General features: G+C 34.7%; 1 protein-coding gene across 1 annotated transcript; it reads right to left on the reverse strand.

Annotated features, from left to right (window-relative positions):
• Positions 1-199: 199 nt before the first annotated feature.
• Positions 200-11721, reverse strand: LOC311093045 (uncharacterized protein). Its single transcript, XM_084130120.1, has 7 exons — positions 11564-11721; positions 5281-5598; positions 4864-5196; positions 2861-3215; positions 2643-2734; positions 2445-2494; positions 200-1460 (listed from the first exon to the last, which is right to left on the reverse strand). The coding sequence occupies exons 1-7, from the start codon at positions 11607-11609 to the stop codon at positions 1368-1370; spliced, it is 1287 nt and encodes a 428-aa protein (XP_083986246.1). The 5' UTR covers positions 11610-11721; the 3' UTR covers positions 200-1367.
• Positions 11722-12759: the final 1038 nt, after the last annotated feature.

Genomic DNA, 12759 nt, shown 5'->3' on the forward strand with positions numbered 1-12759 from the left:
AACTGCAAGATGCTATCTTATCAATATGGGCCAACATTTCTAAAGAATGCTTTCAGCACCTTGTTGAATCAATGCCACGTAGAATTTAGGCAGTTCTGAAGGCGAAAGGGGGTCAAACACAGTATTAGTATGGTGTTCCTAATAATCCTTTAGGTGAGGAACACCATGATGCATGATAAATGAATGAAAAAAACAAATAAACCATTATTACATTTTATTTAGACAGGTAGTGAACGTAATATAGCTAACATTTACAATTTATCTACAGCTGAAATGTTGCACATAGCTATATGTAACAATAATGTACTTTAAATAACATTAAAATATGTTCTACTTAGGGCTGCACGATTATGACAAAAATCATAATTGTCGATTATTCCCTTGAAATTGAAATTGCGATTATTAATTACGATTATCACAATTTACATTGAATATATATATATATATATATATATATATATATATAGGCATATTATTATATATGTTTACTTAAAAATTGTGAACACACACACTGTCCCCCTTTACTTGACAACTTACTTGATAAATTGTAAGAATATGACTAATAGTAAAGACTACTAAGAAATAAACATTAGGCCTATGCTACAGCTATTAAATAGCAGTCCCAAACTAGCTTTTGTAAATACAATGTTGGTATGAGCCACCACAGTCATTTATATAAAAAATAATTTTTTTTTTTTTTGTGAAAATAAAGTGGCATTTGGGGGTTAATATTAAAACGACAGTTACCATGGTGATACACAATAGCCTACTAACAAGAACTGTTAATGAAACATGAAAACTGCTCCTGGTGAATAGAATGAAAATCATACCTGCATGCAAATCCTTCTCAGCTAACACACGACGTACCAGTAACGTGATTTATTGGTATTTTACTTTTATTTTGTGACTTACCAATTTACAACGTAACAACGTTGCATGCTCGTAGTTTCCTTTGCACTTTATACACAGCGCGCGTCGCCGCATTTGCGCGTGCAATTGAAGAGTGTGCGCTTACGAACACAGTAGCCTATAACGGCTGACATGACAGGAACGTTCGTTTTTATGAGGTGAAAGACTTTTTATTTCAGCGTACACATACGTCGCTGCCTGGTAGTTCCTTCCTATTGTGCTGGGTTTTCTGAAGTAGTTGTGATTTGCCTCTCATTACATGCTCTAAATGCACGCAGAGTGTTTTTTTTTGTTTGTTTTTTTTGTAATCGCGGCTTTGGACGATTACGTAATCGTGGCATCCATAATCGTAATCGCGATTAGAAATTCGATTAATTGTGCAGCCCTAGTTCTACTGTTGTTTATAAACATGTTTTAAATCCATCTTTGTGTTTCAGTAGTCTCAACTTTACAACAGGTTATGTTATTAGGACAGTGTTTGAGTCTGTGCTGAACTGCACAACTGAAGTATTTGTCCATTCATTGGCCAGTAGATCATCTCTGTCGTTTGCCTATCAAATAAAACATAACAAGATATCAGCAAATAAACTCTCCACAGTCCCCAAAGTTTACGGCTGTGTTGGTTCTTTGTTACTGATGTACAGTGCTATCCATAAGTTTAGACACCCATGCTAAAGTTGACTAAAAAGAGGAATAAAAAATCATCTTTTGGAAATTGAACTTAATGCCTTAATTAAAAAAACAATTTTGTTTGTGAATGAATAATGTATCGTAAATAAATAAATGTTCTTCCTTAAAATACAGGGTGCATAAGTCTGGACACCCCTATGTTAAATTCCCATAGAGGCAGGCAGATTTTTATTTTTAAAGGCCAATTACTTCATGGATCCAGGATACTATGCATCCTGATAAAGTTCCCTTGGCCTTTGGAATTAAAATAGCCCCACATCATCACATAGCCTTCACCATACCTAGAGATTGGCATGGTTTTATTTCAGTTAGCCTAATAGCTGGTTTGATTTGCATTGAGAGATGATCTTATGGAAAGTACTCCATGCCAATCTCTAGGTATGGTGAAGGCTATGTGATGATGTGGGGCTATTTTAATTCCAAAGGCCAAGGGAACTTTATCAGGATGCATAGTATCCTGGATCCATGAAGTAACTGGCCTTTAAAAATAAAAATCTGCCTGCCTCTATGGGAATTTAACATAGGGGTGTCCAGACTTACGCACCCTGTATTTTAAGGAAGAACATTTATTTATTTACGATACATTACTCTTTCATAAACAAAATTGGTGTCCTTAAAGGTTGGATTTTTCCTATTTTTTTTAATTAAGGCATTAAGTTCAATTTCCAAAAGATGATTTTTTATTCCTCTTTTTAGTCAACTTTAGCATGGGTGTCTAAACCTATGCATAGCACTGTATAAATGAACAATTCATTTTTTTATTTAATAATTTTACTCTTTATTTTCTTTTTTAAATAAAAACTTTTTCATTTTTTACTATTTGATATTGTTAAAGATTTATTTACATGGAGGTCTGTTGTTGTTTTTGTTGCTTCCTCTCTTGTGGTGGCCTTTTCTGAAATGTTCAGGAAAAAATAATACATATTCAAAAGTTTAGGCAACAGAAATATTTCTATTAAATATTGATTGACAAGTGAATGCTTATCGAACAATTAAGTGCATTATTTATTAAAGAGCCTCATATAATGATAATAATGTCTTACTATTCCATGACCACAATTTCCAAGAAACTCCAGATAACACAAATAATATAAGCAGTGCTCCACACGGTAGTGCAATCACCCGAATAAGGTATCTGAAACAAAAAAGGGAACTGTTAAACTTATACCGAAGATGAGATATGTTATCAGCTAGAATCAAATGTCTAATAAACAGATGTGAAATAGCATTCATGTTGTACAGAAGAATACTTTGAACATACCTGCTTTCATAAGTGGGTGTGGGTGCAAATATCATATCTTTAGATGATACAGTAACTATAGATTTACTATCAACATATGGAGATGTTGATCTACTGGTTAGTGGAGTCGTAACTGTGCCACTCCTGTGAGATGGGTTCTCTTTTGTGTTCTCCGTTGTGGTTAGAAAGAACGAGGACTGTATTGTAGAATGAAACTGCTTTGGTGATGCCGTAGATGTCTGGCCAGGTTTTTCCGTCTGAATCAAAGTGCTTTCTGGTAATTTTGATTTTGTGGGTGTAGGAGGTGTGATTGAATTATGGTTGTGTACATCCATAGCTGAAGTGAAGGATGGTGCTGTGGTATATGTGGAAGGTCCTGTAAATAAAAAGGAGCAGGTCAGATTTGACACACAGTCTGTTTTAAACAGATAACAGCAGTAATGTGTTGTTTTACTTTACCCAGAAACTCATTATGAAAGTCTATGAAAGGTTATTTGCACTGCCATTGTCTTTGAAGGAGAAGTGTGTCCTTCATTGAATATTAAAATTTCAGTTTCTCACCCCTACTTTCCTGTCTACACTTTTGGTGATTCCCAACAAAAGTCTTAAAGGGATAGTTCACCCAAAATTTACAATTTTGTCATCATTTACTCACCCTCAAGTTGTTTCAAACCTGTATGAATTTCTTTCATCTGTAGAACACAAAAGAAGATATTTTAAAGAATGGTGGTAACAAGAAAGTTGACGGTAGCCATTGACTTCCATTGTAAGGAAAAAAAAATACTATGGAAGTCAATGGCTGGTCAATGGTTACCAGCATTCTTCAAAATATCTTCTTTTGTGTTCAACAGAAGAATGAAACTCATACAGGTTTGGAAAAACATGAGGGTGAGTAAAATATGAAATTATTTTTGGGGAAACGATTCCTTTAACATTTTTCTTTCAAAACATAGTTTGTTTGGTTGCCACTATATACAGCAACAATGGCTCAACCGATGGCGCGAGTTATCTGTTTCTGCTGTATCTGCTATCTGTTTAGCTGACCAATGACTGATGAGGGAGTTTTCGGTAAACCTGTTTGAAACGTTTTTTGCACTTGCCTTGAGGGGTAGTGTGTGGTGTGTCAATAGTGTAGTGTGGAATGAATTTGTGGCACTTCACAAATAACAAACAAGCAGGTTTCTGTTGGTGAACGCAGCAAATTAGCTTGACCTGGAGACCCACCGTCCTGCAGAGTTTAGCTCCAGCTCAAACACACCTGAATCAAGGTCTTCAGGATTGCTTGAAAAATAACAGTGGAAGGTGTGCTGCTTTAGCTCACCTGCCTGTGATTGTTCAACCTATCCTGAAGACTTTGATTCAGGAGTGTTTGATTAGGGTTGGAGCTAAAGAATCCAATGCAAGATCAGCATGGCAAAAATGTTCACCCTCACGTGAAATTCCAGATCGCATGGATTCCTATTAAAATTGCATGCTATTTTACCCTCAAAGTTTTTTTGCTGAAAAGTGTTAAATGTGACCACAACTTTTAAACAGTGGCCAAACCAGGCACAATGCGATAAGATTCAAGCTCTAAACAATTCGTCTTTCTGCGCTCTTATCTCCGAGCTGGAGTCCCGGATTGTGGTCCTTTCCTGATTCTTTCCTCACCTATCACTTCCTGTCTCTCCTTGACTGTCCTCTCCAAAAAGGCAAAAATATATAAATAATAAATATAATACAATATTAAATAATTAATATTTAATTAAAATATTTTAATTCACACACACATATATATTATACATATATATACATTGTGTGTGTGTGAATTAAAATATTTTAAGTTATTTTTTAAGATCTGAGGTAAATTATCCATTGCTGCTTTCATTATGGCTAAAAAATTATATATGAACTCAAATTAAACCATTTTATGTTGCAGAAAAAGAAACTCCTGTTGCTCATCGCATCTTTTATATATTCACATTATCATCACATATATTATGTTGCATACATAATATATGTGAACAACTGTTATTGAAACTTACTTGTGTTGGCATCTGTAATGAGTTGCCTTGAATTTACATTGATATGAACAGGAGCCTGCACATCCCCAGCCATGCACCAAAACCAGCCTGCGTCTGTCTTCTTCAGTCCTGTCAGTGTCACTGTATAAACACCATCATTTGTATCATTTATCTGTAGAGCTGCACCACGGGATGGCTCTAAATCTTGAGCCGTTTGACAAGAGCGCAAATTTCCACTTCTGCACCATTTTTTCTCCTCATCTCGAAGTTTGTCGCTGTAGAGACATTGGATGGTAACATTGCCGCCCTCTTCACCTGACACGCTATTGCTCGCCACTGACAGATCTGGAGTACCTGAAAACAATCAAATGACAAAATCATTTACTCTTGGAACCATTTTGGGTCTCATAGATGCTAAAGCATCTCAATAACGTTTACCCTCAGTGACGGTTAGTTCTAGATTTGTTCTAGCATTGGAACCTGGCTTCTTCACGGCACACCAATAGCGATTTGAATCACTGCTGCGTAGGTTCGTCATCGTCATGGTTGTTACCAGTTCATCTGGGCTGTTGTAAAAGCTGATACCGGTTCGCTTCTCTTGGTTGGTAGATTGCATTGTCGAGCAGATCGCCCAGAGTTTTCCTTTGCACCAGAACTTAGGAAGGTCCTTGTGCAGGAGATGGTAGTGACAGGGAATGGTGACAGATCCCCCACTTTGAGCTGTTATCTTCTTTACTGTCCATAGAGAGTTGGTACCTGTGAGTCATAAAATGATAATATACCTTAGAAAGATTTGATTTGGAACACAAAGGCCAGTTCACACTGTGCCAACTATAAAGGCGCTGTGCTGGTTGTAGTGGATTAGCATTTAGGTCTGGTGTTCACACAGTACAAACTGCATCTTAACTTCTCTCTACTGCATTTTAAAAATCATTTTTGTCAGGTTGTCAAACTGCTGCAGATCACCAGCCGGGTCACCAAATCCAGCAAAAAGGCAGCATTAGAGTTTACCAAAATCCTTTACAACCCTCTACTTCACATAGAATGGCTTTAATGCTACCCAAATTTACTCTGGTGATATCTAAACAACATCTTTATTTTATATTTTAGAAAGCATGTTTCTCTGATGTGAACAGTTGCAGATCACCAAATCCATTATTTAAGCTACACAATGGCTTAAATGGTATATGCAAATTGAACCTCTAATACACAGATAACCAGCATTACAACCGGCCCCTAAACCCCAAATAAAAATGTCAGTAGGCCATCTGTCAGTGTTTGCAATTGATAACAACATTAGTGAGTCTTGAAATATCCTGTTCTCTTCCATGTATGCCGTTACAGAGAACTAGTTGTCCAGAACAGTTCCATTCGCACAGCAGATCTTTTGGCAAAAATGCGGTTGTGAGTCCAGAAAATGTACGGGTGTGTATTCGGTTATATAATGTGGTTGTCACTCCTGTAAACTCCAAAAGAATTATTTTAAAATGATTCTTTTTGTGCAGCCAGTACACTGTAAAAACTAAAGGAGCCTCAAATATCCTGTTGGATACTCAAGGAACTTCAAAATGTAATTTAGGTGCCTCTAAGATCTTTCTCCTATAGTAGGGTTACTGGAGGAGCATTGACAATCTTTGAGGTTCTTGGTGGAACTTATGGGATCCTTTAAGCACTTTGTATTTAGTTCAGAGGTTCTGGAGTCACCTTTTCATTACCATGAGACCTCAAAGTGCTTTGGGGGAAAATAGAGGAACCTGAATGCGATAAAAGGGTTATTGGAAGATCTTTTAACATTTAAGTGGTTCCTGGAAGATCTCTTATGTTAAAGCCAGCATCTGGAGGAACCCAATGGTTCAGTGAGGCCAGAATAAGATTATTATTATCCTATTATTATTATTATTATTATTATTATAGGCTACTTAAATTTGATTCAGTATACATACCCAGGTGAAAAAGACGTACTATTAAATGTATTAAAAATGTACTTGAGTGTGTTTTTAATAGACCTACTACAATACAAATATACTTTAATGCATTTTAATACATTTAACAGTAGCCTACGTCTTTTTCACTTGGGTTACATATATTTAGTATAGGCCTAGGCTATTTTATTAAGTAATTTAAGCCTTAAAAAACAACACTAAATAATAATAATATTATGAAGAAGAAGAACCAGGAGGAGAAAAGTTGTATTCTGTCACGAAACTGCTGCTATTCCTCTGCTGTCGTCACTTCAGTGATGCAACAACAATAGTATCCACTGACGTCATCGGGTTTGAAAGTAACGGCTCCAGTCCTCTCATCAAAGCTTCCGCGGTTTGTTCGGCTCTCTGTTACAAGGTTTGTAAACTCGCAAATAAATATAAATACAGAGTCTACTCACTATATATTCAAACACACATATACTGTATATAAATTCAATTTATTACTTTACATTACTTTTTTACAGTGTTTACCACTCGTTTATTGCACAGTATCTGGTATGAAGGTTTTAGCCGCGATGCTAACTAACGTTACGTTGATCTAATGTAGGCTAATGAACAAATGGAAAAAAATGTTTTATGCGTTTGTGACATGTTTTTTTTTTTCCCTCAGTGCAAAACTTACATTTTACAGTTATATTCTGCATCTGTAAATGTTAGAAAGTCATGCAAATGTATCCATTTTGCTGCTAATCTTCATACTGAACGAGCGCTGCTGCGCGCATGCGCGCCAAATAGGAGCGCAATAATTCTGACTAAAATATACATTTTGCTTGGAAAATTAATATGCGATATTTTATAACACTAGAAATATCTTCTAATTATAATAATTTATCTTAAGGATGTTGGATAAGTTGCAGTGAACTTCTAGCGAACAGAAGTACTTCAGTGAACAGAAGTAGCCTAATTCAGGGAAGATTTTTTTTTAAGAAACTAAATATATAAAGATACAAAATATAGTTTTGGGTATAGGACCTATGCTACTTAATAAAGATGATGTATACTTATTTAGAATGCTGAGAATTACAGCTTTTAATGCAATAATTTTTTGGAGAAAGCAAGAATCCCCAGTTTTAAATGAGTAGATTTAATTTCTAAAGTACATTATGGAGAGGATAACATGAAATTAAGAGCAAATGTATACATTTTGAAAAGATATGTGCAACTCTAAAATCAAAGAATATTCCATAAAATAAAGGAATATATATTAGCCTACATTAACCACATTTTTATATAACCCTCCCTCCATTTTATTTCTAGTTATTTGTTATTTTATTTATTTACTTATTTAATATTGAATATTTGATATTCAAATAATATTACTTAAATAACTATTAGGAATTATGTGTCATTATAAGAGTTTGATATAAATATGTGAATGTTAAATTTTTCTTAATATTTATTTATTGTTTTTTGTCTTTTCCCCCTTAAATCATATGTAAATGTGTCTAACTATGTACTTTTTGGTTATTGTTCTAATCATGTGTTTTTTAGGCTATGTGTTGGTGGGTATTATCACAAAAGAAAAAAAGTAGAAGGAAAAAATAAGGAATATTTATTGGGGGAAAATATGATGTCTTTAAAGGAACTGTCAATTTGTATAATTGTGTTAAATGTGTTTGAATTGAAAGACATAATAAAGTACATAATAAATAAATAAATATATGCTAAAATATTTGTTATTTGGACATTAGATGTGCCTTATTTAGAATTTTAAACCTACAAGTGTATTTTTATGATAGCAATAACTGTAAAGGGACTATTGTAATGGGGTAAATCAAATGTAGGCTAATATACTGTCAATTATAAGCTCAGATTCATCTTACCAGTTAAAATTTATACTGTGCTTTTGTAATTATTTATTTTTAATTTTGTGATTTTAACTTTGCTTTACAAAGCTTTTTTTAGATTGTGTTCTAATGTTCTTCTAATCATAAACATGTACTACAGCTGCCAAACAAAACCAGAGAGAAATGTATTCATAAATCAAAATCTAATTAAATCTTGGGCACAAAACATTCAGCCAGTATATATATTGTATTTAGGCCTATCTATCTATATATCTATATCTATATATGTATGTCTATATTGTCTAATTTATCATTGTAGCCTTATTTAAGTTGATTTTCTGTATACTGTGTATTTATTTTTGGACTAATAGTGGTTAATAAAGTCCAATAATGGCATGAGAGAGTGTCAGTGGTAATATCATTGTGTTTCTATTGGTCAGTGTTAGAGGATCTGTGTAACAGCTGAGGCTTAGCCTGCCCTGGACCAGGCTAGTTTCCCAGCATAAGTTGCCAGGGTAACTGAGTTTGAACTATTTTAAGTTTTCTTTATGAAACAGAATCCACCGACAATAAGTCTGACTTACCAAAATAAGCCTGGCTTGTATTCTAATCTTGTTTTATGGAATATGTTTTATGGAGTTATTCTCTGAAAATCTTCCCTCATGCTCTCAAATCTCATTCATGTTACTAAGAAAAATGATATTAGGTTTGGGTCACAAATAATGCTATGCATTTTTTTCTTATATCTTTATCATTTGCATTTGAATATAAGACATTTTAATTCTGAATTATAACTTCAAGTTTAGTCTTTTTCGACAAAAAAAAAAAAAAAAAAAATTTGTACATAAATTGTTGCATTGAATTGAACTAGACAAGTGTACATAAGAATGGTTTCCTGAATGATTTACACAATTTTTTTCTGCTTGTTTCATGCAGTGATCGCTGATCGGTAAGCGATCGGTGACTGGGGTTGCATTATGCCTGAGATCTGCTTTTGGGTTCCACAGACAGAAAGTCAAACAGGTTTGGAAGATCACAAGGCTGAGGAAATTATTTAAATTTCACAACTATCACTTTAATAACCTTACTAACAGTAAATTTTGTACTTTGCAGGGATCTCGGTAAGCTGAAATACAAGTTTGAACAAGAATAAAAATCCTCCTGTAGACCTGAAAATCACTGAAGTGCCTGGACCATCCACCAGAACAGAGGAAAAACACATGGAAATCGAAGCTACGGCACCTCTTCACTTTTCTAACTCTTTAAGTACCTCACACCAACTTGGTCCCATAGTGACATTTTTGACCACAAACGAAATTGCTGACCATGTAAATTCTTATTGAAGTGACTGGAATTCACCAGTGAACATTCACAGAACAACAGATCATTTTACTGCACCTTAACTCTGTTATAATGGAAAATGTTTTCTGCTTGTTGTGACATAAGGAATACTGTTTCCGGGTTGAAGCCTCTACTTCTACTTCCTCTATCTTGTTTCATGAGAATACTCAACAACCATTTATGAACACTGTTGATTCAAGTCACACATTTAAGCTTTTCAAAAGCCATAGTGTACATTACAGTCTCCAGTCTCACGGCAGCCCAGACTTCAACATTTTATGATTCAAAATAGCTGAATAACTAACCATCAGAGATTTCGGTATAGAGATAAAGGTTAGGATCATAATTTTCAGGAATATTACAGCACAATGAGTGTATATTAGCACTGTTTGTTTTTGCCATCTGATAGAGCTTTTGTACTTGGAAACAGTGATGACAGACTTACCATTGGACTGAAACACAAATGTTTACATGGTTGATTATTCATGTTGCTTATGTATTATACTTTTTTTGTGTGTATTCATTGATTTTAATCTATAGTTAGCTTTTTTTCCCTTTTTTTTCCCATGTGCATGGAAGTGTATGTATAAAAATGAATATCAAATATGTAATAAACAATTCTTATTTTGTATTTGGTTCAATTTGTTTATTATAATAGAAGTCAAAGGTAACCATAGTAACAACATGAAATTAAATATTTTTAAAAAAATGAAATTTGGTTCCTGGAGGCACCCAAAGTGGTTCCACACAGTGCCTAATATAAGAGTTCCTCAGGAAACCTGTGTGGTTCCTCAGAGAACCACCCCTTTTTAAAGGGTGCCTAGAGGATCTACAGATGGTTCCGCCGGTGTGGCAAAGTGAAGAACCCCAAAAGGTTCCTCCAGGCACCTTTTATTTTTACAGTGTAGGCCTGTCAGTGTAGCTCTTGGAAGCCTGTGCATTAATGCACCCCTCCTCGCAAATGCTTATTTATATCTAACAATTCTGAAAGAAAAAAAGTCAGAATTGTGAACTAAAAAGTCACAGTTAACAGTGAATACATTGAAGAAAAAGAGGATGTCTGGTGAGAGGGAACATCGGAAATCCTTCTGTTGCAATATCAGGCGAGCATGATTACGAAAAAAATCACTTTCACGTCAGTGAATTGATGTTGAAATTTATTAACAATCGGGGAATCACGCTTTCTCAATATTTAGATCACTAAGTTCACAGTAACTTGGCAAAATGTTTAGATTTGTAATAAATATCAATATGGTATTACTGTAGAAATGTAAGAATCTGCTGACTTACTCATTTTTTTAATTATGTTAGACTGTTTAACTGTAATGTTCATCCTGATATAATTTAGCTACAAACCCTGTATGCACTGATGAATTACATAATTAATGGTGCTCATTTTAGTCATTGAATAATGTGCAACATTCATATATCAATTTATTATATTCAAAACATATGAAAAGATTTTTCAAAAACATTAAAAATATATTTTTTTTTATTACTGACAAAGTAGGAATGGTGTTTTGAAAGAATCATATTCCCTAGAATAATTTAAACAACCAACACAGGTTTAGTATACAAAATTGAATTATTTTTCCTAAAAGGACTTACCTTGGACTCCTAAAAGCAGCACTAGAGTACTCAGCAGAAAAGACATGATTTAATCAGGGATTTTACAAAAACGATAAACCTTCCTCACATGTATCTTTGACTTGTATCTTAACCATTTGAAACAAACTCCTTTTATAAACTGTTGTGGATTTCAACATTTCCTGCATGTCTCACATCCTTCTTTCCTCATTGCCGTATCCACCAATGAGGTGCAAGCAGGGCCGTAGCTGCGGTTGTTGCTGTGGGTGGATTTGGGGTGGGGGGGATTAGGTCATAAGAGTCATAATAGGTGCCCTTTAAAAGCTGCTAGATCTGCTTATTTTTCAACCCTATTAGAATAAACAAAACCCTAGGTATGTATTTGATACAGTGGCTAAACTAATGAAAAATAAAGCTTTGTAAGAATTGATAAATTAGGAAATTCCGGACAGTCTGTTTCGGGGGTGACCAGACCCTGAGAGGACAAAAGGACCTCTCTGGAAATTACCATTTGAACTGGCCCTCATGCACCATCAAGACGAAAGTCTTACCTCCAAATCAACTTCATCTACGTCTCTTTCCCCCTTCTCTCACCCCCTCTCTCTCATGCTCAGATGATTCACCTGAATTCCCAAGAAAATTTATAGTTTAATGTGAATGATTATCACAGAGTATTTTCATGTTTGGTATCGTTTAAAATGTCACAGTGCCACTGGTACAAATGTCTCATCTCAGAATAAGTAAAACACAAGGTAATAAGGTTTTAAGAGTTTATGGATAGCTGACTTACAAAGGAAGGTGGTCTCTGAAGACAAATGGTCACTCACCCACAAGAGGTGCTAACTCTGAATGCAAATATCCTTTGTTAGCACGTTTACATGTGAAAGAGGTCTGACTATTTAATGAAATGCAGCAGGGAGATCGGGGCCTTTTCTGTACTTCAGATTGGCCCGTGAGGCTGAGAGAGATAGATCTCTCAGCCTCACGTATTTCTTAAAGTTGGGTTTGCATCTTCTCTCTATTCCAGAGCATTTGATGTTTTGTATCGATTATCTTTGAATTGAATATGAAATTGGCATGATACATTTACCTGACATAATAAATTGTTACATTTGATTATTCTAACTGACTTTGATATTATTTTCATTGAAGAGTTAAACGGAATAGTCAAACATTCACTCATGATTAATGATCCACAGATATCATTAAAACCCTTT

The sequence above is a fragment of the Abramis brama genome (genome assembly GCF_963993115.1).
Source record: "Abramis brama genome assembly, chromosome: 12".
NCBI lineage: Eukaryota > Metazoa > Chordata > Actinopteri > Cypriniformes > Leuciscidae > Abramis > Abramis brama.